The 27,974-nt window shown below is 25.6% G+C and overlaps 1 protein-coding gene and 1 long non-coding RNA gene across 2 annotated transcripts; both read right to left on the bottom strand.

The window, feature by feature from the left end:
• Window positions 1–1,296: 1,296 nt before the first annotated feature.
• On the bottom strand, window positions 1,297–22,031 carry LOC135927614 (sodium- and chloride-dependent glycine transporter 2-like). The gene is made up of 15 exons (XM_065463721.1): window positions 21,559–22,031; window positions 20,489–20,807; window positions 14,021–14,152; window positions 13,548–13,691; window positions 12,492–12,645; window positions 12,221–12,353; window positions 11,885–12,019; window positions 11,595–11,698; window positions 9,736–9,860; window positions 9,364–9,476; window positions 7,712–7,849; window positions 7,374–7,473; window positions 5,169–5,275; window positions 1,896–2,075; window positions 1,297–1,731 (listed from the first exon to the last, which is right to left on the bottom strand). Exons 2-15 carry the CDS (start codon window positions 20,787–20,789, stop codon window positions 1,639–1,641), a joined length of 1,959 nt encoding a protein of 652 aa, XP_065319793.1. The 5' UTR covers window positions 20,790–20,807; window positions 21,559–22,031; the 3' UTR covers window positions 1,297–1,638.
• Window positions 17,148–18,773, bottom strand: LOC135927615 (uncharacterized). The gene is made up of 3 exons (XR_010572124.1): window positions 18,081–18,773; window positions 17,636–17,978; window positions 17,148–17,593 (listed from the first exon to the last, which is right to left on the bottom strand). It is a non-coding gene; the product is annotated as an uncharacterized LOC135927615 (long non-coding RNA).
• Window positions 22,032–27,974: the final 5,943 nt, after the last annotated feature.

Genomic DNA, 27,974 nt, shown 5'->3' with positions numbered 1-27,974 from the left:
TTTAAAAGATACGGGCTTAAAATTAATTTAGGAAGTTTAAAAGTTATGATGTGTTCCTTTTAATAATTTGCTTAAAAAAAGTTCCATTACGTTTCAAAATTTCTATTAAAAAAATACTCTGGTATCAGTGGTCAAAAATGTTAAAGATGATCCTTTTTCGAAAAATATGATTTTAAAAAATTGAGGTAAAATGAATATGCTAAAAATAAAAATTTGGTGTTTATTTTGTAACTTTCTACTAAAGACCTTTTTACTTTTAATAAATCGTAATTTTTTTAATAGTGCGGTTTTTATTTACTTTATGTATTTTTTGAGAACTCCGTGAGTGTTGCTATTCGAATATCTCTATATTTATATTCAATTACAATATATTTCTATGGAAAAAAATATTAAGATTGGGACATCCATGGGTTTTTTTTATTATTTTTAAAAAAAACAAAGGAATAACAGCTTAACTTGAAAGCAAAAAGGCTCATATATTGCAATAATTATATTTATTTTATCAAACTATTAATTATATAAAATTTTTATTAAATTATTAATTATATAAAAATTTTATTAAACTATATTTTGTAGATCTACTCAACAACATCATCTCTCAAATTCTACCGTTCAACATTATCATTCAATATATTCTTATTTCTATTTGACTAAATAGAAATAAAGAATTAGCAGCCAATTTGACTATATACCAATGCGTCGAGAGGAGGAAGCGCATAGAAGCTCAACCCCTCCCTTCACCCTGGAAATATTATAGAGTCCTCCTAAAAATATTGACTTATAGATATGATTATTTTTTTGTAAATTTTAAATAGAATTACTTTTTGTGTAATTTATTTTGAAATTTCTTTAGAAAATGAGCCCACCCCTTCTCAAGTTTAGAGAATCTAGTGATCGTACTGGCTATAAAGACAATTAAAAATTGAAAATATTTTGCCATATCAGTTTTACTTTTGAGGCAAGCTAAAACAAATAAAAATTTTACTTAAAAATTAAATATTTTGTCATACCAAGTTTTACTTTTGAGACAAGATAAAACAAGTAAAAAATTGATAAATATTTTATTATCCTAAATTCATCATGAGATAAAATGTTATTCAATAGGAAAACAATATAATTATACTAGTCATAATCACAATTAAATAATTTAATTACAAAAAATAATTAAGAAAATAGTATTTAAAATTGACTTATAATATCTGAAAATTGGTTTCCGTTAAGTTTTCAGTCATCAAGCAATTTAATAAGATTTTTTTTTGAATATGTTATTTAATAGGGAATTGAGTAATTCGAGTGGATAGTATTGTATATCAAATCTCTTTGAATTATAATCATATATTTTCTATAAATTTATTCGTATCAAAGTATCATAAAATATCATAAGTATCTTAAATTTTTTAATTTATAACTAAAATTAAGAAAATATCTAATAATTTAACAGATCATACTTTGTGCGAAAACTTTTCATTTGATTATTAAATATGAGTAAATATTAAATCTAACAGGAGATATTTTAATTAAAAACAGCGCATACAATTAATATAAAACTGTCAAACTAATAATTTAAAACTACGCATCCATAAAACGTTCGTAAATGATTGATTTGGTGTATTTAGTATTTACATAATTTTAATATAATTAAAATTTTTCGAATGTTTTGTATTTTCCTGTTCGATTAACATCAAGCTCTGGTCCCCAATTATCTCTTGGCTGACTTAATATTCGTGAATTCTAATATAATTTTAAAATAATATTAAGATATTATTGCCAATGTTTTAGTAAGGCTATACAGGTATATTAAAATAAAATTTTAAATTAAGAAAAAAAGTAAATATTTTCTTATATAATTGTTTAAAATAATGTGAAATTGTACGAAAAATAACAAAATAACAAACTTGCAAAAATGATCTCGATGTTCGACCTTTCAACTTGTAATAGTTTTTGATGAAAAGTATTGGTATGAACAAAACTGGTATTCCAGCTAAGAACCAACCAAAGACGTTAGCCCATATAGGGTAAACATAAGCCCCAAGAGTTAAAGGAGCGAGTTTGAACCAAGACAAAGCGAATAATGTCTATTTTAATAATAAAAAAAATAATTAATTTAAAACGTTATCATAAAATTAAATTCCAAAATATATGAATAAGAGAATCTTTTTTCTTTTGATTATAACAAAAATATTCTAAAAACCAAACATAATCTTCACATAAATTGAAAAAAGAAAATATTGAATATTTAAAATTGCTTATAATTCATATTGAAAGAAGAAAAAGAAATTATATATTTAATTAAAGAAAATTTATATATTATATTAAAAACAGGGTTGACAAGTGGGTCAATTGACCTGTCAAATTCCGTCAATTGCCCAAGGAGTATTTGACCTGATAAAATACAGTCAAATACTCTAAAATATTATTGGTGAATAAATATATTGATTTGATTAATTAATATGTATTTAAAGCATGTTTATTAATCCAATTAGGTTACAATTTATTTTAGATTATATTTATAACATCAAGGCGTCGATTTAATTATAATTATATATTAAAATATCGGATTTTTATATTAAAATATTAGTTCATTTTAAAATATAAAAATAAAAGAATTTTTCTCATTATTAATTTGATTGAATTTCAATATATAAATATAATAGTCAATTTATATTTCATTATGTAAAATTTCCAAATAAGATGGTCATCGTCAATAAAATGCAAGGAGCAAATACAAACATACAAGAAAGCTCTAAAAGTAGCTGTTAAAGAAGTTGGTATTTGTCCAAAAGAAATTACCAATAATACATCAAATGAAGAAGTATTTTGGACGAAATATTTAAAACTATTCTTTAACACTTAGCTTCTTATTGTTGTAGGTGCAAAGGGATTAATGTACGCTTAATTTGGAAAACAAATAATTCAATCATGCCATGATTTTATAATTAATCCACCTGAAGAAAAATAATTAAAGATACGTTTGAAAAAGAAAAAGCAATCCAAATAGATGTGCTAACACTGCTGATTGTTTATTGGATCCCCAGTATAAGGGGAGCATCTTACTAATAGTAAATTTGATAAAGCATGTGATAATTTTAGAAGGTGATGATGACCAAAATATTTTAAGTGATATTATAAATTTAAGAAAAAAAGATCGGTATATTTAATAGTCAAAATATGTGGAAAACAGTACCTTTCATAAAAAAAAATCAGATTCTGACCTCGAGTTATTGGAATGGGCTTTGCCCACCTTGAACATTAAGAGAAGTGTCCACTTCTTTTTAGGAAATATATTGGTCGGTTTGAGGTGATATTCATATGAACAAAAGAAATCGATTGAAGATCTCGACAACCAAAAAATTGATAAGTGTATATCATAATTTAAGATTGATTAAAAATATTAAGGAAGGATAATATTGAATATAAATCAGAACACGACTTTACCATGGAAAGCGGAACATTAATTATAGAATTTTAAAAAATATAATTAGATTCATTTTTTACTATTGTATTAAAAATAAAGTTAATATTTATCTTAAAAAACGGTCAAATATAGGTCAATTGACCAAATCTATTTTACCGATCAAATGCACAACTCTGATAAAAAATGATCATCTTTTGGATTGAGGCTGCGCATGAAGCCAATGTAATTAGCTTTGTTAATAGCAATAGCTAGACTTTACCTCAAAAAGAAGCCTGAACAAGGTAAATCAGTAAGTTTACTAATGTGAAAACCAAATTCCTTAAAAAAAAGATTGGGCTCAATTCCCCATAGGTTTTTTATCGGAATGAATATGTGTTCTTGTATTTATGAATATTTTGTTTTCTCCTTTTCTCAAGTATGTTAAGAGTTTAATTGGAAGGAGTCATTGAATCAACACGAGTAATCCCAGACTAGGAATTGCCAAGATTCTAAGCAATTCAAGAGATCCCATTTGGACGTTTCCCCTCACATCTGATAAGACCTGGTTCAAGAATAGATGGAATTTGAGCTGATCTCAAGGGTAATCGAATTACATAAATTTATGTCTAACAATTTGATCTTTACAAGAACGACCAGAGATCCCAAGATGGAAAGGGGTGAGTGAGAAGACATGATGCTTCATGCTTTATTCTTAAAAATATAATTTAAACAACTAGTCCTAGAAAGATAGATCATAATGCAGGGCCGAATATTATCGTATTTGAAGTGCAATTAACCTAGGATCAAAAGATTGAAGAAACGAAGCAAAGAGAGTCATGAGGATTCCAATCTAAGACCACCTTTTATATTAAGATTGTTAATTTTCTTGGAAATAAAATTTGCTTTCAACTCAATAGGTAAAGGTTTTTTTGTTTAAAGAGCGTAGGCTTCTTGTTTTCTAGAAGATAAGGGGGAATAATGGATGGATGCGGCATCCTTAATTTGCTAACTTATGAATTTTTGTGAAGTTTTGTCGGTGTCGGGTACCTTAAAGGTGTTATATGCATAGAAAAGTGATTAAGCCATTCATTTTCTTTGTTAAAGTTTCGTAATAGGGAAGATACACAATCAGCGAAAGATTTAGCAAATAGCAATCTTGCACCTTTGGAGATCCTTGAGATAATATTTAACTTGGAATAATTGAAAAAAAATCTGAGAATCAGAATTGAAATGTAAAGAGGAGGAACAAAGATTTTCGGGGAAAAAATTATATGACTGACAAGGGATAATGGAGCAAGGCTAAAATGCAGAAATCTGACTCAAGGTGACCCATGAACTTAAAAACAAGCATCATATCTATATGTACTAATTTCAGACATGAAGGACAGATTTGTGAAGAAGTCATAAAAAGAACAAATGGTTAAGTAAACATTTTTAACATTGACGCAAAATAATAGAGTGGTATAATGATATTACGAGTAGTGATCAGCATCGGGCTCTAATATTTGCCCGGCCCGATCCCGAACGAATTTTTAACTGAATGCGAAATATAACAGTACTGCATAATATAATGCTAAATTTAACTGAAAATAAACTCAGTATAGCTATGTGAAATATAAAAGCACGGATTATTAAAGCAAGCTAAAGGAAACCAGAATGCAGAATATTTCAAATAAGAATCGAATGGAAAGGAGAGAATAGCCCACAAATGATTAGTATATGTATATAAATAAAATATCCAACGGAGCACAAATAAAAAATAATATTTTTTTACGGCCATAATGAGCGGAAATATAGTCCAGACAATCTTCCAATAAATCCATCTAGATTTTGGTCTCGTCCCAATCATCATTTCAATGTCATATATTAAATTGTTAATACCTTGTAAATTCAAATGATATAAAATTAAATTATATTAAAAATTCTAGGAAATTGGGAAAGGGGAGGGCTGGCTCTGTTATTTTCATTAAATATTTATTATAATAAAATCCTTAAAAAAATCTTATTTTCCCCCTATAAAAATTTTCTCATCTTTCATTCTAGTATTATTTTGGTTAATGATATGTATGCCTAAGGTAGTACCAATTAAATTTGTATTCTGTTTATTTTTTGGATAGGCACTGCTAAATTTATATATATTTAAAAATTGTAAATTTAAGCGTCTGTAGCCTAGTCGACAAGAGAGTTGCTTGCCAATCTGATGGCCCTGTGTTCGAATCCTAGCAAGGATCATGTTTATTCTTAATCCAACTTGGTGGCTCCGTCCTTGGGGGAATGATATATAGGAGATCGGACTCGACCAAGTGATTCCGTTAATATATGTTAAATAATAAGAGGGTATTATTACATTTTAATAAATTTTGATAACTTGCGGAAAATTTTAGATGAAACTAAGATTTATAAAAACTTTATACATTATTGGATATTCTAGCCCCAACCATTAAATATATAATCAGGCCTTTATAGTCCATTATTTTCTTATCCAATACATGTCATTTTTATCGCCTAATTATTTAAAAGTTTTTTAATTTCCCTATTTTCAAAGCTTTTTCAAAATTGAGATATTTATTTTTGGTCTAGATTTTTTTCCCTTGGAATTTCTGTCCCAAAACCAAGAGATGTTTAATATAAATTTTTTTGTTCAGTTTTCCCTTAAATGAGAGGCATAGGCCAACAAGGCCTGATGTAGGCTAGAGTGAAATTTTTAGGGGAAAATATATTTTATTAAAACTAGGTAGAAACTAAAGCTGGATATGGGCTACAAAGTTAGACCGAAACTAGATAGGTATGGAACGTCTGAAGTGCTGTATTATATGAGAAGCCCCTCCCCCCACCTCTATGAGAAGATTTAATCTGGGATCTGTTTTTTTAAAAAAAGGATCCTCTATATTTATTATTTATGAAAAAATTTATCATTTTTTTTTAGTTATGTATAACTTTTAATAATAATCATGATAAATCTAATAATTTTTTCCTATTTTCTTTGTTCAGCTTAATTACTAATTTTACCCACTCAGTAATAGAAATTCTACAAAAAGACAATATTTTATCTATAAAAGATTAATTTTATCAACGAATTCATCTTACATTTTTTATAGCTCTTAGGGCGTGTCCTGACTCGCCATATTTCTAAACAGAAACTTCCGTCTTAGCTTCCCCAAACAGAACAAATAGAAAGAGACCATTTAGATTTAAAAATAGGGTTTTAATTTAAAATTTGAATAGATTGGCCCAGAACAGATTCAAAAATAAAACGGTTTTTCTTTTTAAAAAAATTTATTTTTTTATTATTTTTAAAAATTCTAACTACATTAATTTTTTGAAGGAAGAAAGAAAGAAAGAAAGAAAGAAAGAAAGAAAGAAAGAAAGAAAGAAAGAAAGAAAGAAAGAAAGAAAGAAAGAAAGAAAGAAAGAAAGAAAGAAAGAGAGAAAGTGTGTAATGCTCTTCAAAATAAATAAAAATTCCCCCCCCCCCCCCCCACAAAAAGAATATATTTTTTATAAATATAACATCACTGCCCAAAACTTAATTAACAATGATTTTATCACCAAAAAAAATGTTTAAATAAATAAATTCATGCATGCATGAATGTCTAGAAAGATAGAATGTTAAGATGGTTTTGTTTAGCGATGTGCTTCTCCCGTCAATATTATTATTTCAAACTTTAAATCATATTTTGAGCTAGTTTTTTTTAAACTTAAAAATCTGATTTAATCAGAAGTGTATTTCGGCATGTCCAGAATACCTAATTTATAATTTATATAAAAATACATGGAAAAACTAATATAAATTATATTAGGTTCCAAAGTTCATTGAATTTTCTAAAAATCACACAGTAAGTCTTCTAAACATAAAGCAGATTTTTAAATTAAAAAAAAGGCGCTTGAAAAATGATTTTGAGTTGTAAAAATAACATATTAACTGAAAAAATACAACAATTGACGCTAACATATCATAATTATAAAATATTCTTTTTACCGTATATGTAAGATATTGCTATGCCCTCCACCAAAGCTATCAGTATTAAACCCCAATTTGTGGCAAAACTGTTTAATAATTCGACCCAATATATTCCTGACTTTTATAGAAAACATTTAGATCGTAAAAAAATATGTGGGATATAGAAAAGTTTTTAAATATAATGAAATGATAAATTTATTCTGGTTATTTGATATTATATATTCTGCCATAAAAAGTTAAGGCATCAAAAAAATATTAGGGTCCATTAACCGAATTTTATGCTAATTTTTTTTGCTAATTTTATAATGAAATTCGAAATAAGCCACTGAATTAATATTATAATTATGATAGTATACTCTGGACACCAAAGGTATTGATATTATGAAGTATCCGATACATACAATCAAAGTTAATCCAGATTTTTTCCATTTTCCAATATTGTGGAGTTTGAAAGCGTCAAATATTGAAGTCATGACTGTTTCAACCCCAGCGAACTATTTTTAAAGTTCATATTATAAAATGAATATATATATATATATATGTATATTTCTAAATTTATATCATAAAACTTCGTAATAGTTAACCTACCGGAGAAACCTGATAGCTAACTATAGCGAACGGGCTCGGTTTGAGCCGATGTTTAGAAACTAGTTAATTTTTTATCTATTATTGAAATAATTCAATTTAATAACTATGTATTCTTTTGATTAATTTAAAAATCTTCAAAAAAATCTTGAATAAAAGATTTTTTAAAAAATTTTGATTTCATCATGAAAGATTTTTTTATATATGAAAATTACAAAAGATTTACTCATTTTTAGGAAAATTTTTGAGGAAAAATCTCTGCTCTGCAAAAAAAATTTTCAAAGATTCTTGCAAACAAATCTTTTAATTACTATAATAAATTATGTGAATAAAATAAATTAAAAAATAGAAGTTTACTTTATCGAAAATATTATGATATAGTTATAATTTAGTAAAACAATAAAGAGAAGTTTAACAAATAAAGTTAACTCTCATAAAATAATTTAAGGTTAAATGCATGCGTTCGATAGGTTTCTGGCTAGGCTGTCAAATTTGGTTAAATTCACGAAAGGTTAACTATAATAACAAAGTTAACTAAAAAAATATTTTCCTGAATTATTATTAAATAATCATTAGGACTCTGCGAGGACTGATTTAAATCCAATCCAGCTAAACTCAGTCGGTCGGAGGTAGACATTTTCTAGCACTCTGCCAGATTAGAAACTTAATTTTACAAAATTTGGACTGTATTCGATCGATTATTTTGTTTTTCTAATAATTTTTTAAGAATAACCACCATTCTAGCTCGACTGTAAATGAATAGTAAAGGTTGTATATACTTATTCCTATTTGTTAAATCTAAAATAAAATCACTTTTGGTAACAGATATATTTGAATTATTAAAGGAAGATAGTCGAGCTAGAACGCAGTCAGAATGCTTATTATTCTTTATATACTTTTTTTCCTATTTCGTTTTAAATATCGTGTTTTTTTTAAATAGCCCAATAAAAAAAAATAGATCGGAGTGGATTGGATTCGAAATCATTTCTAAAATAAAATTAAGAATTAAATGGGACTCAAATCGTTAAAACAAAATTCTAGGATCAAATCGATCGGGACAAAATTTTTTAAAAAATTTTTCTGAAAAATTTGGTCCTATGCAGGAAGGATTAAATATAAAATTGGTTTGAAGTTATTTAGCTTAGTTTTGTTAAACACCACGATTTGAGTCGATTTTTAAACGGCTAACTTGGTATTCTTGCCATAAAAATATTGCGTAAGCCTAAAGATTTTGCTCATAAATGGTACAAAGGTTTGGACATCTATTAGCGAAATCTCAATTAGAAATATATTTATGGCTAAAGCTTTGAGTTAGCAGTTTTTAGAAATCGGCTCAAATGCCCTTTTACAACACAAGTTTATAAATTTAAAACCAAGTGATTTATTTTATAAAAAAAAAGACATAAATAAAATTTTATTATACCTGACTATCGATTCCTAAGAGAAATAACATGAAGAAAAATATGAGAGACCAAATTGTTGGTACTGGTAAATACAATAAAGCTTCAGGATATGCTATAAATGCTAAGCCAGTTCCTGCAAAATAGGGGGAATTTTTTTTATTTTACATTAAAAAACAGAGAAAGCCCTGAATAAATTAATCTGCTGTTTTAAAAATTCATATGTAACTAAATTCTTCCCCGTCAAACTATTATTAAAAAATTTTAACATGATATTTATGTTAAATTTCCTTAATTTATAGCAATTAATCGATGACCTAATCTTAATCATGATTATCTATAATTTCAAAAGCAAGATAAATATAATTAATATGTTTTTAAAAAAAATGCTATACCAGAGGCGGCTATAGTTTCTATTGGAACATTTTTGATAACAGACATGTTCCCAATTATTGAGAAAATAGCGAATCCAGCAAATAAGCTAGTGAATGAATTTATCAATGTGACAATCCAGGTGTCTCTAATTTATTAAATAAAATTTTCAAACTGAATTTAAAAGAACATATGTAATATACACGATGTTAAGGCGTAAAATTGGAAAATATTTTTATTTCTTATGGATTTACCGATTTATTTTTTTTAAAGTATATATATTAAATAAATTATATATTTATATTTTACAAAAATATAAATTTTGACATTCTTCAAAAATAATTTTTTTTAAAATAATTTATCAATACAATTTTTTTTTAAATTATACCCATAAAATATTTAATTCTATTATAAAATACATTTAAAAATATTTCATCAAAGATGTATTTTTACCTCCAAACCCTAAAATAGCAATAACCAAGATAATAATGAGTAAAATCAACAATATTTTGTTCACATTAGCTTAATGGTATAAAATAAGAAAACACACAAAAAATCAGGCTTAAATATCTATATAATATATCTTGACCAAATGAGTTATGAATTTAATAATATTCCAGTGTAAGAAAATCCATGGTACAGAAAATATATATGAAAAATTTAGAACAAATTTGATAATTGAAGTGATAAATTTTTCACATAGGTATATTTATCAAGCATCAATTATTAAATAAATTTCTATACACCAAAACGAAATCTCTAAATCATATAAAAATATCCATCTAAAATTATTGGTCTTCTCACGAATTGAGTGACAATGATGTTTTATTAAAAAAATCTTGTTCTTTTCACGGCTAGAAGGGATATGACAAAAATATATGGAAAATTTAAAAGAAATGACAACTAAAGAATATAAAACTGTGAGAAAAATTTGCATAAGACCTGTAAGATGTAACCGTACCTAAAAGTTGCTTAGAATAAAATTTTAGCTGAACCTATACTAACAAGGTATTTATTATTCAATCTTTTCATTTTCTAGGGTATAAACGACAAAATTATCCTTAAATTCTTTATTTTTACATAAGAAAACAGGCCAGAAAAAAACTCTTCTTTTAGTACATTCTAAAAACAAAAATCAATTTTTACTTGGCGCAGGAATTTAGAATTTAAAAGATGGAATAAAAACTTCCCAATGACATTCTTTTAAGCATATAAAAATTTGATCGGGATCAAATACAATAGCCAATTAGGATTCATCAGAATGTTTAAACTTATCATGCCTCAGAGTTAAACATACCTCCAAATATTTTGTTATTGGGAACTTTAAGGTAAATAGAGGACTTATATTCATAAATGGGACATAAAACTCTGCTAGACATCGTAATAAAATTTGAAGGAGAAGAATACTTATTATTTTATAATAATGTAATTGCGTTTATTAAATAATAAGAGAATAATAAATTTTTTTTTGTTGTTTATAAACGAATAAAAATCGTTCCTTTAATGAAGAAAACAAAATGGTGAACGGCTTTCCTTTTAATTATAAACAAATTGTGAACGTAAACATATTCATTTTTATTGAAGAATGGGTTCGTTTTCTACGTTCAAAATGTTTAAAATTTTTGATAAGGTGATAGTTTATTAGGTTTTCCCGACATGCGCAGTAGGTTTTGCATTTTAAATTAAAGTTTCTTTAAAAGTTCATCCGAAATTTATGGATATTATACACCTATTGGAATGCATTTCCGGCAAAATCAAATTTTTAAATATAAAATGACGAGCTCAATTAATTAAAAATGCTCGAAATAAAATGTTTAATGTATATATGAATTTCAAAATATAATATCTATTTATTATTTTTTTCTATTTATTTTTTGCGAACTTTAGCACGTTGTTGTCAAATTTGTTATAACTCGAAAGAGCGTGTAGTCCACCCAAACCGCTTGAGAGGGAGAAAAATATTTGCCCCGCCGCATCTGTCCATACCTAAATAAATAATATTTTTGAATAATTCATATTTAATCGTTAAACATGAAATCAAAATCTTTAATATTTTGTGAAATTCGAAATAATTATAAATAAGCTAATTGATTGAACAATTTATATGAAATAAACTTTATTCCCACAAAAAAAATATATAATGTTTATGTGTAAAAATTTATATCTTATAACCTGGAGATCCATTAAACGTTCCCATTTAGGCACTAAATAAAATCTAATTCCATCTCTAGCACCTTTTAAAGTAGCTCCTTTTATAACCAAGATAAGCAATACGACATAGGGGAAGGTCGCGGTGAAATAAACAACCTATAAATAATAAGTACAATTTTTTTTAAAAAATACTTTACTCATTAGTATAGGACAAGGTTCTAAAATTTTTAACAAAAATAATATTTTCAAGCTGTCCTATAAAATATTGGCCAGAATAATGACATTAGAATCTCAATCCCGATAATATTGATTCAAACAAATCTAAAAATATATATATCTAATAATGTTTTTTTAAACTTTTCCAGAAGATTTAATTCCTCGAATTATGATTAAATAAACGATTATCCATGATAGAAGAAGAGTCAAGAGCAAGTCCCAATTTACTCCTCCAAATTCCTCTATTGAACTAGTGGGCTGAAGCATTTTATTGCTTTTTATTTATTTTATTTTTTTTATATTTAGATTCAATAAAGTATTGTGATAAAAATTCGGATAAAAAATTTTTTAAACGAATTTATATTTATTTTCACATTTTCAATTTCTAGAGCCAAAATACAAAAATTTTAACTAAAAAAATTCTTCGGAAGGTGATACACGCCTCGTTTTATTCACTAATACGTCATATTGTGTTCTGTTATCCTTAAAACATTGATGTAAGTAGTACGTACCATTTTGTATCTTGCATTCTACGCTATTTGCGAAATCTCTATTAGAGAAACAATCTAATGGTGATTTTTTTTGTAAGTAATATAAAATAATTCATAAAAATGCTAAACAAAATAATAAAAGATTTAGGCCATTTCCAGTTCTGTCTGGAATTGGCCTTGGCATTTTTTAAATTTATCTATCAGATATGGCCAATATAAATCTTTTATCATTATTTTTTAAATTGTGGAGAGCCTTGATTTTATTATTCCAGTAAATTGTTCAATAATGTAGTTCAATTTTATGAATCTTAACAATAATAATTGCATATTAAGACTTGTTAGGTATTTATTTTTTAATTATAATTGTATCATTAGATTTTATCTAGGGACATTCACTTATTAAATTATGACCTTAAAATTATTTCATTATATAACTCTATATTTTGGTGATGTCTTAGTATTTCATTCTATTCTCTCCATAAAAACAAAAATATCTAACAACTACAGTAATTTTTCGGATACATTGAATGTTTGCTCATATAGAAATTTATTTAATGATGCTCTTCGAATTTAAAAAAAGTTATTTAAATAATTTTCCGCTATTTTTTTTTTCTCTCGTTTTTTTTCGAGGGTTTTTATTACTATAATTTATTTTGAAACTATATCAAACATATGCTTTTTAATAGAGACTTTATATCTAACTAAATTTTAATTTTAATAAGCAATGACGATTAGCCAATAAAAAATCGAATATTTAATCTTTGCATCAAATTATCTAATAATTTAATGGATAAAGTTATCTTCCTTAATTGCTTGTCTATATCTTGGCTACATATTTCCCCCTAGTATAGGTAATTACTAACACGACTCCTTCATATAAAAATAAATAATTTATAATTCTTTGTGATTTTTGTCATTATATGACAATAAATTATATAAGTATAAATAATATCAAATTATGTATGTGTTATATAAACTAGGTGTATTCCAAGGTCTGTCACAATCAGCCCAAGGTACTTTTGCTCTCATTGATGCGAAAAAGTAATAAACGATCCAAGTTATGATCACATTGTAGTACAGATTTACTAACGAAGTTATAAAAACCATGCCGTATCCGATACCTTCAAAGATTATTATAAATTCATTTCAGACAAATAAATTAATTTAAACAAAAAAAATTTTAATTATAAAAAATATTAAATTGCAAAATGTGGTAATTAAATAATCTCTGGTGACATTATTAAGTATTAAAAATCGTAAATAACATCATTAATTAGAGAGGGAGAAAACAAATTGTCTGAGCAAAATCTCCATGCTTAGTAGGATAATATTATTTTGGCGAAAATCTTAACCGGGCAATTAAAATTCGAACCGAATAGGGTAACAACACTACTTTTATGGGACAAGTAAATTATGTATAATAAAAAATATAATACAACTTGGTATATACCCTGAGCTAAAGGGACTACCCTCCATAATTTGATGGGTCCCAAACTTGAGAACTGCCCTAATGTCACTTCGATAAAGAAAAGAGGTATTCCAACGCATAAAAGCATAAGAAAGTAGGGAATCAAAAATGCACCTATATTTATATATATATAATATTTTATAATTAGAAAAGATTTTTTATTTGTATTAAATTATATTGTATCTCAGAAGGAATCATTTCCAACTCAAAAAGGTCATTTCATTCTGAACTTCACGAGACATTTACAAGTTTTGAAATACATTTTATAAGGCAAAATGCTGCATTTTACAAAAGGAAAATCTTAATACATATTAGTTTAGTATTTACAGATTTCACACCTTTAACTTACTTGTGGGTTATAGTAGTCTCGTTGGAAAGGGGCTGTTAGAAACTCGAGCCCCGTTCAAAATCTTCACAAAATTTCGAATTTATACATATTTTGAAGCAATAAATATTTTTAAAAAAACGTTGATTGAGCCTCGGCAAACCGAAAAGTTAGTATAAGAGAGCATAGTTAAGATTACATCAAATTGAGGTCAACATTTTATTTTAAAAAAAATTTAATTTATTATTGAAATTTACGAAATCGAGTTTGGATGCAAAATATATAAATGCGAGATTATTTTTTTAAAATTTTTTGAATTTGAATGAGACTTCAAAAACCAATATCCAATTCAAAAAAAACAATAAAAAAAGTTCCAGGCCTAATATTTTTTAAGAAAATTTGGGTCGATTCGGGTCGGGCCTTAGAAATTTTTCAAAATATATCTAAATTTATCAATTTTATGTTGACTTTTTTATGTAAAATAAAAATATGTGATATTATTTATAGAAAGTAGACGCCATATTAGAGATCTACAAAAGTAGTCCCGGCCTGTAGGCCGGGTCGGGTCGGGCCTTAGAAATTTTTAAAATATATCTAAATTTATCAATTTTATGTTGAATTTTTTATGTATAATAATATATGATTTTATTTAATAGAAAGTAGACGCCAAATAACATATATCGTTTATTTTGAGTAATTATAAAAATTAATTTCTATATTTAAATAAATTCGGGACGGGCAAAACTTTATAAAAAAAATTTCGGGCCGGGCTGGGCTTAAAAAATTAGGCCCGATGCAGATCACTAAATTTTATGACATCAAATTTGTTTTATTAGTGAAAACCCTTATTAAACTCCAAATTTTCAAATTTTCCTATAGAGAACTTAAACAGAAAGGTAACACTTCTCTGAGATAATTTAATAATATCTTATTATATTTCATAATAACTTTAATTAAATGAATAATTGATTTCAAACCTTTTTTTAAATTATAAATAATTTATATTATACATATTTTGATTTTATGTCATATATTTTAACATATGATAATTAAAATTAAAATTATAATGAAATATATATTATATTACAGTATTAATATGATTTGTTGTAAGTTGTAACACATTTTCATAATGTGAAAAAACATTCTTATATAGTTAAATAACTTTCCATAATTATTGTAAAAAACATTTTAATATAAATTAAATTTTTTAAAAAAATTTTGATAAAATTTTTTAAAAGTTTTTAAACTTTAATGAAGACTAACATCAAAGTTATGAATCAAATAGTTTTTTTGGACACAAGTTTAAGTGGAAAAATGAGAATTCAAAAAAAAAATTTAAAATTAAAATTATAATGAAATATATATTATATTACAGTATTAATATGATTTGTTGTAAGTTGTAACACATTTTCATAATGTGAAAAAACATTCTTATATAGTTAAATAACTTTCCATAATTATTGTAAAAAACATTTTAATATAAATTAAATTTTTTAAAAAAATTTTGATAAAATTTTTAAAAGTTTTTAAACTTTAATGAAGACTAACATCAAAGTTATGAATCAAATAGTTTTTTTGGACACAAGTTTAAGTGGGAAAATGAGAATTCAAAAAAAAAATTTTAATAATAAAGTTCTTAAACTTTAATGAAGACTAACGTCAAAGTTATGAATCGAATATAGTTTTTTTATGTTTTGGACATAAGTTTAAGTGGAAAAATAAGAATTTTAAAAGATATATATAAGGTAATAATAGAATATTATATTAACAAACCTGAAACTGGAGATAGATTCATACTAGAGATAGTAAAATTTGACATTTAAAAAATGGAAATATAGTTTTAAAAAAAAATTATAAATTATAAAATATAGAAGTTTAAAATTAAAATTGTCGCAAATTTAAGAAAGAATTTTTATAGGTTTTAATTTAAGTTAATTACCGGAAGTTTTTAAAAATATAATGTGTTTCTCAAAATTTTCTTTCAAGTTTTTAAAAGTTTTTTTAAAAAAGGATGTATTTTTTTCAACAAGTTTTTACAATAATTACGGAAAGTTAAATTGAAGTGTCGGGGCTTCCGTTATGGAATGGTTGGTGGCACATCTCGATGATTTTTGGTATGTGTCATTTTAGGAAATTTTAAATTTTATTTAATTTTAAAACCAAAAAAAAATAAGAATTATCTGAAAACCCTAAATTCGAATTTTCTTTCACTTATGTTTATTAAGAAATTATCAAATTTCTTATCCTGATTTCCATTCTTTAGATAACTTAAAGTAACATTAATATATTGTAATAATATTAATTTAAAAAAATTTATAATGTGCATTTAAAAAAAAAATTATTCTAAAAATCTTAGAAAAATTTTCTTATTTTCCCACTTAAACTTGGGTCCAAAACATAAAAAAATTATATTTGATATATATTTTTGATGTTAATCTTCATTAAAGTTTAAAAACTCTTATTATTAAAAAAATTTAAAAAAAATTATATCAAAAATTTTATCAAAATGTTTTTACATTAATTATGGAAAGTTATTTAACTATATAAGAATGTTTTTTCACATTATGAAAATGTGTTACAACAAATCATATTAATACATAATTTATATTAATATAATAGAATATAATATTACTAATAATTAGCAATATGGCCGTGAAATTACACAAAAATTATATTAATCGTGAATTCGTTTCCTCATTTTTAGAAAAAGGTATTTATTTTAAAATTTAAAATTTAATTTATTAAACTTTCTTTCTTTCTTTCTTACTTTAATAATATAACCTTTCTTTAAGTTTGGAACCTTAAATTGGAAAAAAAAATTTCCTCAAAATGAATTACTCAGGGATGCGAACCCGACAAAATTTTTGCCCGGGTTCGGTTCGGGGTATAAAAAAAAAGGTGGGTTCGGTTCGGGTTCGGTTCAGGGAAATATTTTTGAACCCGGGTTTGGTTCGGGTTCGGTTCGGGTTCAAGAATTTTTGAGTTGATAAAAAAAATTCTATATTTAAATCATAATAAAAAACTAGACATAAATTTGATATAAAAAATAAATTTTTTATTTTATTTATAGGCAAATATAGTTAAAAATACAAAGCATATAGTCATGTATCAATTTTAAAAATTTTATTTAGACGTATTAGCATAATATCTTCCAAGAGTTGTTCACTCATCCTCGATCTATGTGGTGAAAGAATGAATTTCAAATGTGAAAAAGATCTTTCAACGCTAACCTATGTTAAATGTATTTATATGTGAAAATATGAAAAATTAACTTGGGTTGCAGGAACAGCAAATAAGATTTTAGATAAAATATATAATTCAGGGTGTTCCAGCTTAGCAGACTCCCAAAAATGCAAAATATTTTCCTTCTTATCTAAACTTTTATAATCGTTAAATCCAGTAATTATTGTTCCAATAAATCGTTGGCCCTCTTTTAAGTATTTTCTCCTGCCTTTCTTTAAGTTGTATCAATTTCTCTAAATCATCTTCTTGTTCAATAACTTCATCGGAACTAATATCATCAGATAAAATCGGCGTTGTTAAGCTTTTAATTCGTCTCCATAAATTGACAAGATGTTTTTTCGCACAAATCTTATCATCATCACTAAGTAATACCTGTAATATTTAAGGATTTATATTGTTTATATTTAAATATTTCATAAAATAACAATTTTAATATAAATCTAAAATAATTAATTTACTAAGCTTTTAATTAACCTTGTATCTTGGGTCCAGGTATATGGCAGCTAAGAGAATTTCGTTTTATAAACCTTTCTTCTCTGTTCTTAAGACAAGAATATAGTAATTGAGCAAAATGGTTTAGATTTTTTTCCAGTTCGATGCAGCATCTTAACCATGCTGCATAAAAATCTGTCAGTGTTAACTGTTCAGATTGGAATTGTTTGGTTGCGATTTTTAGCGGTTTTAAAATTTCAACAATCGTTATTATCTCTTTCCAATCTTCAGTCAATAAATAATCAGATTGCTCTGTAAAAAAATCTTCGATATTGGGTTTTAGTAAAATCAGCCTTTTTAACATATCATGGGTTGAATGCCATCTGTGGCAATCTAACACAGGCTTAGGGAGTTTCATATTTTTTAATAACTTTTGGTAAGTGGGATGTCTTAATTTTAAATTTAGGCTCCTAGCTTTTGCAATGGTTTCCACAATAGGTGATAATTTTATAGCATCTTGAAGTGCCAGCTGAAGTGTGTGAGCTGCACACCGTACACTATAAATCGGATAGGATATAATAGTTGATAAAAAAGTATTTTGTATATCATCAATATCATATTTATATACATTTACATCCATATTTTCCTCATCTGCTGATTCACTCCTTATATCATAATCAGTTTCAGGTTGCAGGAGCTTTATAGCTCTTAAAAAATTACAACCATTATCAGAAGTAATTGTGTATATTTGTTGAATATTAATTTTAAATTTTAGTAAAGTTTTTAATATATTCTCTTTTATATATTTTCCCAATACATTTCTCTTTCAGCTCTACAATTCCAAGAGTCCTCAAATTTATAATGGACTTTGATATAAATTGAATATTTACACCAAGAATTGACCTATCTAGTCGTTGAACTGCATCAACTTTTAAACTTATTAATTTTCCTTCTAGCTCTCTCGATATTTTGTCTCTAATTGATTGGGCTGTTTTATTAATAGTTCTGGATAAATTTTCTTTGTTTATAACTAAATTGAGCCCAGATAGGAGTGGATTTATAATTCTTTGAAATTCCGAATCTTCAATAATTGATAAAGGCCGGCCATTTACAGTAACAAGTTCTAGTATAGAACTCATCAAATCATTAGATGATATATTTATACTTATATGCTTTTTTGGAAAAAAGGTTTCTATATTAATTTTAGGTTTTTTTGCCAATAACAATTCCTGATATTTGGTTTTTTCATTTAAATAATTTAAATATTCATTGTTGTGATTTCTTTCCAGGTGTCTTTCTAAATTTGACAAGTGATTACCAGACATTTTTACTTTGCAATATGAACATATTGATTTTATTAAGGGTAAAATGCTTATCAAATATGACTTTATCTTTAATCTTAAATCTATAAAAAGAGAACAATTTTTTTAAATAGCAATGATTTCAGAATTTAAAAAGAGATATTTATAAATTTAATTTCATTTATAATATGCACTTCATTAATATCTTGTAAAAATTAAACTGAACCAAAAATAAATGATTAGCATATATAAATTTTAAAATCATTTTAATAAGTTCACAAAAACTGCCCTACATTTAACAATTTTTAAGTTAGATGTTTAGAATTTTTTAAATTAACAATATAATAATTTTTACTTTGATCTGTTAACCATTTTCTTCTAATTAATAATCTTTAAGAATAATAAGATAAAAATTTAAAAATAAATGGCGCAAATTAATTCAATTGTTTAAAATTTTTTAACACTCCAATAGGAATCGAGAATAAATTTAAAAATGGCATAAATGAATTAAGTTGTTTAAAATTTATTAAGACTTCATTTAATTGGAAATTTGAAAATATAATATTTGTATTTACATATATTAATATATGATTTAAATAATACACTGAACCCGATTGAACCCGGGTTCAAATAAAATTCTTGGGTTCGGTTCGGGGTTTTGAAAATTTTATAAATGGGGTTCAGGTTCGGTTCGGGTTCAGAGTTTATTTCTAAAAACCCGGGTTCACTTCTCCGGGTTCGGGTTCGGTTCGAATCCCTGGAATTACTAAACAAGTTTAAGGATTTTTTTTTAAAAAAAATATTTTATTTCCCGTTCTTAGATTTAATCCGGTTTTATGGTTCCGGCCTAATTTCCCAATATTTAATTGTAGTTTTATTTTGTGAAAAAATCGAATGCATTTTTTATTTATTTCAAAACGTGATCTTCTTAAGTTCCGGTTTCATCAAAAATAAATTGTTACAACTGGTTGCAAATACGCACTATTTTATTCTCAAACGGTTTTAAAATTGATCTATTCAAATCAACTAATTTAGCAAAATGATTGAAATTTATTTTCTCAAAATCTCGGTAGTCATTATTATTTTAAATTTATACAAAATATATTATATATCATTTATTATCTATGTTTATAAAAAAATAAAATAAACCTCCTCCATTTCTTCCGGCCATAGCTGGAAATCTCCACACGCTCCCCAGACCCGCGGCATATCCTATGCAAGACATCATGAAATCTAACTTTCCACTCCATTTCTCTCTATAAGGAACCACCGGTATCGAAGATTTATTTCCCGATTCTACATTAGAGGAGTTCAATGCTTTTAAGGCCCTTAGATTTATTCCGGTCTCGGGATAGATTTCTGAGGAATCTTTCGAGAAATCACCGGGGTATATTTTTTTTATAAATGCTCTGCCTTTCTCCGATATCAGCTCTGCTATAGAGGTTGGCATTCAGAGGTTCTATAAATTCTTACATGTATTTAATAAAAATTAAATCTTGAAATTATTACATAATTTGATGTGTATTAAAAAACGAAGTTTTTTTTTATTTACGCTATCATCTATTTTTAAGTAAATTAGAAAACTCTTTGTTAAACCCTGAATTTGTATTCTCCATTCAAATTTCTCTACTGCTCACTCTTGTTTCAGTCTTAGAATTTTCTCATATTTTCCCCTAATAAAATCCCATTATAATTTTAAATTTTTTAAAATATAATATGGATAAAAATTATGAAAATATAATGTTATTGTTATATTATATTATTTAAAAAATTTACTAAAAAAAGAATTTCCAAATCTAATTTGTATTTTTTTTATAAATATATCAAATTAATTATGTAAGAATAACTTTGGGGAACAAAATAGTTTAATTTGGCAGTGAAATTTTATTTTCTTGTTATACGTTAAGGTTTTCAATTTTTTTAAAATAAGGGTTAATTAATGTTATTAAATTGTATTCCTGGCAATGGTATTCAACTTGCTATCCTCATCTCGCCCCCTTGGCATAAATAAAAAATTTTTAAAATGAAATTAGGTATAATATAACCATTAAAAAAAAATATTTATACCACAAAATGCTATACTAGTGTTTTAAGGTCTCGTATTTGTAATTCTCCACCAAACCCTCCCCTTTGGCATAATTATTTTTACTATTTTTTAAATAAAAGGGGTAACAAAAATAAAATATAAAATATTCTTGTAAGAAATATATATTTATTACCTTTTTTTTTACTTCTCCTTGTTTTCCTAATAGAGCACAGGAATAGTTATATTAATTAATTAATAATTTTAAGAGAAATGAAAATTTTTTTTTAACTGAAATTTTATAAATTGGTTTTATAATGTTTTTTTTTATTAAATAAAATTTTCGTTTTTTTTTCTTCCAAAAATTATTTATTTTTTTAATGACGAAAATTTAAAACTGGAAATATTTTTAAAAAAAATTTCTTATTTCTTTTATTTGTTGTCTTGCCTTAGTTTTTGCTCCTTTGTGATTTATTTGAAGTGATTCCAAATAATAATGAAGATGATGATAATGATTTTTTTTTTGAAAAGGATTTAGTTTGGCTAGTTTCCGTGATCCGTTGTTTTTAATATTCTATTAATAATAAATAAATCAATTCCGCTTCTTTTGTTCCTTCGACAGAAATTAATATCATTTTTTTTTCTAGTTGTTCCATGATTTGGATGGAGCGAGAATGAAAATTTTCAATTCCTTTTATAAAAATTTGCTATAAATTAGTAAATAAATTTGTAAAATTTTTGTTATTTATCTCAAAAAACGATCCTTATATTTAGAATTAAATAACCTTGAAATTTAATTTTCAATTTCCATGTTTATTTCACACTTCTATCTTAGTTTTTCTTTCTTTCTGATCTTGTAATACTACCTTATATTATAAGAATATTTTATATTTATAACATCCAAGCGAAGATAAACTTTTGAAAAGTGCCAAAAAATAATTGATAACCGATTTTAAGTAATAAGTTTTAATATAAAAAAAACACTATAGAAATAAAAAAAATTTTTACTACATTAACTACATTAAATAATAATTAACAATTAAGACTAGCACTCAAATTTAAAATTTTAAATTAGAATTACTTTTCTATATAATGATATTGAATTTTAGTATCATAATTGAATATTGGAAAATTAGAAAACTTATGAGTTCTTATTACAAGATTTGAAAATCTTCTAATATTAATTATCTTTTTTTTCCATTCAATTGAAATTTCTTTCTTACGAATGAAAATGTCATTTAGGCAAATTTTTAGAATATTTTGGTATATTCATTTTGTTATTTGTTATGTGGTTATTAAATGAGTATTATTTGGAGAATATTTAATATCAGGAATTTATGCAAAGTTTATTTAGTTAAATAATCACAGTATATTATAATTAAGGTTTATTTAAGTGGGACCCTACCAACTAGGGGAAGTGTATGAGGAAAGGAAACTTATCTTAATAAAACTAATTTAAATTGACTATTTTTCTTATCCAAACCAGATTAAAATATAATATTCATTTCTTTATCACAGTTTGAAATCGATAGTCCCAATTTTCTTTACTTCACAAGGAAAAACAATTTGACCTGGTTAAAAAATAGATAAAAAGAATAAGATTGTAAAAAAATTACATTTTTTTTAAATAAATATAATGAGAGCATTTTTAATTTTTAACTACTCACTAAGTTTTCTACTACTCAAAACTTTTTACCTAGTTCAAGTTTTCGTTCCTAGATCAAGGCATTTTACATTTTAAAGCACTAGAGTCGCTACATGGTAAAAGATTTATAACCAACTAAAATATTTTTTAAAAAAATTTTCAGGGTATTTTTTATAAAGATGCTAATCAAATACAAATTAATTTTGGATGAGTTTATATAAGTTTTTATATTATATTAAACTAAATTTAATTTCAAAATAATATTAAAAGATATGCATTTTTAATAAAATAGTTATCCAATAAAGCTATTACAAGGTTAATTAACCCCTTATATACCAATGGTTGATTTTCCGGATCGATCATTAACTTTTATTACTATGTTATAACTAGAGGATATCCCGTCAAAAATGCTGGGAAAGGGAATAGGAATATTCTCCTTGTTTTAATTAGCTTCTATTTGATACCTATATCATTTTAATTAGCTTCTATTTGATACCTATATCATTTTAATTAGCTTCTATTTGATACCTATATCAATATTTTATCAATATTTTGTGTTGATAAAAATATTCCTGACCCCATAAAACCTAGACACGCCCACCTAAATTAAAATTTAACATTTTAGTCAAAATATATTTTAGCTTCCTTTTATTTGATTCTCATATCAATATCTTGTGTTGAAAAAATATTCCTAACCCCTAACCTGTCCCGCCAGATTTAGACCCTCTACTTAGAGCCGTGCCGAGACTTTTGGCGATCCAGAGCTATAATAATTTGGCGGCCCCTTAAAAAACATGATATGACTAAGCTTATTTGATAACTTTTCGCAATGAGAATTAAAAGCACATTTAATTTATTAAATTTTAATCATAAACGAGTAATGCACATTATATAAATAAATGTAATCATAAACTTAAATATTGCTATTTTATTTTTCCTACTCTCCTTTATATTTGCAAGGAATATATTGTGTCAATTTAATCAAACAACAGGGCGATATAATTTTCTATTGAAATTAAAGAGAGATAACATCGGTCCTTTAACATACAGAATCGTAGATAAGTTTAATTAATTTGAGCAGCTTTGTGAAGCTGCGTTCTGAAGATGCCACGGTAATTGGAATTAATTCTTAATAATAAATATATTTGGTGAGGCTTCATTTAACCAATTAGAGTTAATATAGCGTAAAATCAATGGAGTTTTTAATTTAATTACTAGATCTTGCTTTTAATGAATAATATTTACCTTTTTAAAAAAATAATAGCCGGATCTAAACTTAGGAAGATTAAAAATAATAAATTTGCTATGATATAAAGTAATGAAACGCATTTAAAGATTATAATATGTCATATTTAAATGTCTCAATTACACTCAAGAAGACTTGTATTTAATAACCTATAATTATAAAATAAAAAGAGTTCCATATGGGTAACACAATCCTCTATAGAAAGAAATTCGAAATGACATACTAAATGGATTTATCAATCCAATAAATAAATTTCTATGAATAAATACTTTTTAATTGTGCCTATTAATTTTAACCATGTTTAATAAATGGTGTTGGTTAAATGTTAAATATGGGGTTTCTAATACATTCAAAACTTATAAAAATATGTTCAAATTTTTGATTCATTTTCATATAAATTTCTTTTATATTTATTAAACCTAATCAAAAAAAATAATTTATTTTTAGTTTAATTATCTAAAAATTGCCATTTTTATTTATTTTTTCTGGTTTTCTTAAATTTTAAGCCTGCTTCAATTTCTAGAGTGTTAATATGCTATTTTTTATTTAAAAAGTTATTAATCATACATGGAAACACCCGATATTTTTAGTGCACTCAAATTGCTTCATCGAATAAATATTTGGCCCTATTTGAAGCATACTTTCACCCTATTAGAAGAAATGGGCTAAGCTTTCACTGAGGAACCCAACTCCTATACAACCGAATCCAATCGAATAAGCAAGGAAGAACTTTCTAAAACAATTAAATATTTTAATAAAACAGCTAAGCTAATTGACTGTTTTAGATTCCCTTATTTTAAATTTTTAACTAACCCTAATACTCCTATTCAGGATTTATTTGTAAATTCATTGTAGAAAAAAATCTAAATACTTTTAAGCTTGAATTTGATTTTGCATGTTTTTCAATAATGATTGACTGAAACAGTCTGTTAATGTTTTTTAAAATTCATCGAATTTACATATGTAGAAGAGCCTTATTTGATATCTGTAATAAATTAATAAAATATTATTTATAGATATTTAATATAAAAATAGAATAGAATATTCGAAAATTAATTAATAAAAATTTGATGTTTGAAATAAATTGAAATATAAATTAGTAGTCGTATTGTTAATTAGTAGTTGGTATTACTACAAATGGCGACGATAAATGGAGAAAATAATTCCTTAAATGGAGATAATAATTCCTTAAATGGAGAAAATAATTCCTTAAATGGAGATTCAAAAAAAAATAGCGGATTTATCTACGATTAAATTTGATAAATTCGAGTTGGAAACTTCAATCTATAGATACTTTTCTCAATGGGAAGCCAGTTTTCGGTTAAAACGTAAGCCCATCTGAATGTCAATATAAAGATATATTTTTAAAATTTTTTGGCAATAAGAATATTGAGTTGGTGGACCGTTTTTGTTATCCTGATTCGATCGAAACTTTATCTTTTAAGGAAAATAAGTCAATATGTTTTAAACTATTTAAACCGACGTCAACAGCTTTTGCTTCTAGATTTGATTTCGTTAGATTACGGAGAACAACTGAAACCATAACTGAATTTGCAGATAAAATTAGAACAATTGGCAAGCGTTGTCATTATCTTAATGATATTGACGAGCGTTTACGTGATCAGTTTATGGTTGGCATAGAAATACCGGGATTGGAAAGAGATCTTAGAGCTCTATATACCGACGATCTTGTTAGAGATAATAATGTACTGACTTTTCAATTTATTCTTGATCTGGCATTAACTTCTGAGCGAGCAGATAAAGAAATGGCAAATAAAAATATGCTTGTTGTTAATAAGATAAATGATAATAACAAAAGAAATGATAATGATAATAATTATAAACATCCAATTAAAACGACGACTACATTTGATAAAAGCTATAATAAAGTCAAGTATAATAATACATTTGATAAAGAGAATAATAAATACAAATATAATAATGATAAAGATTATAATAAACTTAAATGTTATAAATGTGGTTTTATTCATAACCGAGAAGTGAGATGTCCAGCTACAAAATTTGTAGTTATACCATCTACTAATTTATAAACAATACGACTACTAATTTATATTTCAATTTATTTCAAACATCAAATTTTTATTAATTAATTTTCGAATATTCTATTCTATATATATATATATAATATCTATAAATAATATTTTATTAATTTATTACATTTCCTTCAAACATTTTAAAGTTAGATTTCTTCAATAAACCTCTTTGTAGGTTTACGGTTTCTTGATGAACAACGTAATGTGGTATTTGTGTTTGTATTTGCTTCATTCACTGGCACAACCATTTCTGTAACTTCCAAAGAACTTTCATGATTTGGGATAACTAAACGATTTCTTAACTGATCTGCATGCTTCTGTAATGTTTTCCGGAAGATTCAACAATATTAGAATAAAGTCCTATTCTTTCTTTAATAACTCCCTCTCTCCAACCATTGGTATTTTCATTATTTAACCATACAAATTGTGAGATTTCAAATTCTCTTTTCTTTGAATGTAAATCATGATGACATTGTAAATAATGGAGGTTTTAATTAAATTTATTATCTAAAAAATAAATTCTTTATTTTCAAAAATATCGATAGTTGGTAGTAAAGATAGTCTAATTTAAGTTATCCTTTATAAATTATTTGAAAAGAGTATCAATAAATAAATAGGTGAAAATAATGATAAAGAGACATCGCCGCCGAAGGCGGCGGGGATTTTTTAGGGGGGTATGCACAGGTTTTTGAAGGGGGTCTTCATCCAGTGTCATGTAGATGCTGCCGAACGTATATGACGTATATTATTTAAATCATAATACCTACGGAATTCCCCAGATAAGAATTGTGGTCCATGGTCTGACACAATGTACTTGGGTATTCCAAGTCTAGCAAACCATTTTTTTATTCGTTTTATCATAGCATCAACAGAGGTATTCTGCATTAGATGAACTTCTAACCATTTGGAGTAGGAATCGACACCAATTAGCCAATATAGCGAATCTACTGGTCCAGCAAAATCAATATGAATTCGCTCCCAAGATTCCTTACTAACAGTTCAAGAATTTAGAGGTATTTCTTGAATACTAGGTCTATTTTTCTGGCATCCAGAACATATTTTGATAAATTTTTTTATACATCACATCTGGGCCACCAGCAATACAATCTAAAAATAGATTTTATTACATTTTCCCCAGGATGTCCTCTGTGAATCATTCCTAACACTGCATTTCTTAATTTATTAGGAATAACCAATCTCCCATTCCATTCTATAATATCACGATTGACAGAAAGCTCTTCCCATCGATTATAAAAATTAACTATTACTTTATCTTTATGACGATCAAAGTTTCGCCAACTTTGCTGAATATGTATTGCTACTTTTTTTAATATTAAATCTTGGACTCTTTTTGCAGAATATTTTCTGACAATTGCATATCATCCAAATTAATACTTCGAATATCCAAAGCATGTTTAAAATCTTGATTCTCTTCCGAAATTTCTTGGTGTTTATTAATCAAATCTTGAATTCTAGAATCTAGTGTTATGCAACATTTTTCTTTTTCAATATTGTTGGCCAAATTGCATACTTGTTTAATCATAACCGGACGAGGCATTTCTAAATTGAATGCTAAAATCCATGGTAATCCGAAAAGAGGCACCCCAGTTGTATTCATTATTGCCACTGATAGGATCCTTGTCTGTGATCCAATCCTAAAATATACT

The sequence above is a fragment of the Gordionus sp. m RMFG-2023 genome, chromosome 3 (genome assembly GCF_954871325.1).
Source record: "Gordionus sp. m RMFG-2023 chromosome 3, tfGorSpeb1-WG-v2, whole genome shotgun sequence".
Taxonomy (NCBI): domain Eukaryota; kingdom Metazoa; phylum Nematomorpha; class Gordioida; order Chordodea; family Parachordodidae; genus Gordionus; species Gordionus sp. m RMFG-2023.
This window is presented reverse-complemented; position numbering and strand designations above follow the sequence as displayed.

Coding starts and splice junctions, on each gene's coding strand:
- LOC135927614 (XM_065463721.1), bottom strand. CDS start 20,789: ATGCCAACCTCTATAGCAGAGCTGATATCGGAGAAAGGCAGAGCATTT. Junction 7,850..9,363: donor TCTTAGGAATCGATAGTCAG/GTATAATAAAAT, acceptor CTTTAAAAATAG/TTCGCTGGGGTTGAAACAGT. Junction 1,732..1,895: donor CATCGAGATCATTTTTGCAA/GTTTGTTATTTT, acceptor AAATTATATTAG/AATTCACGAATATTAAGTCA.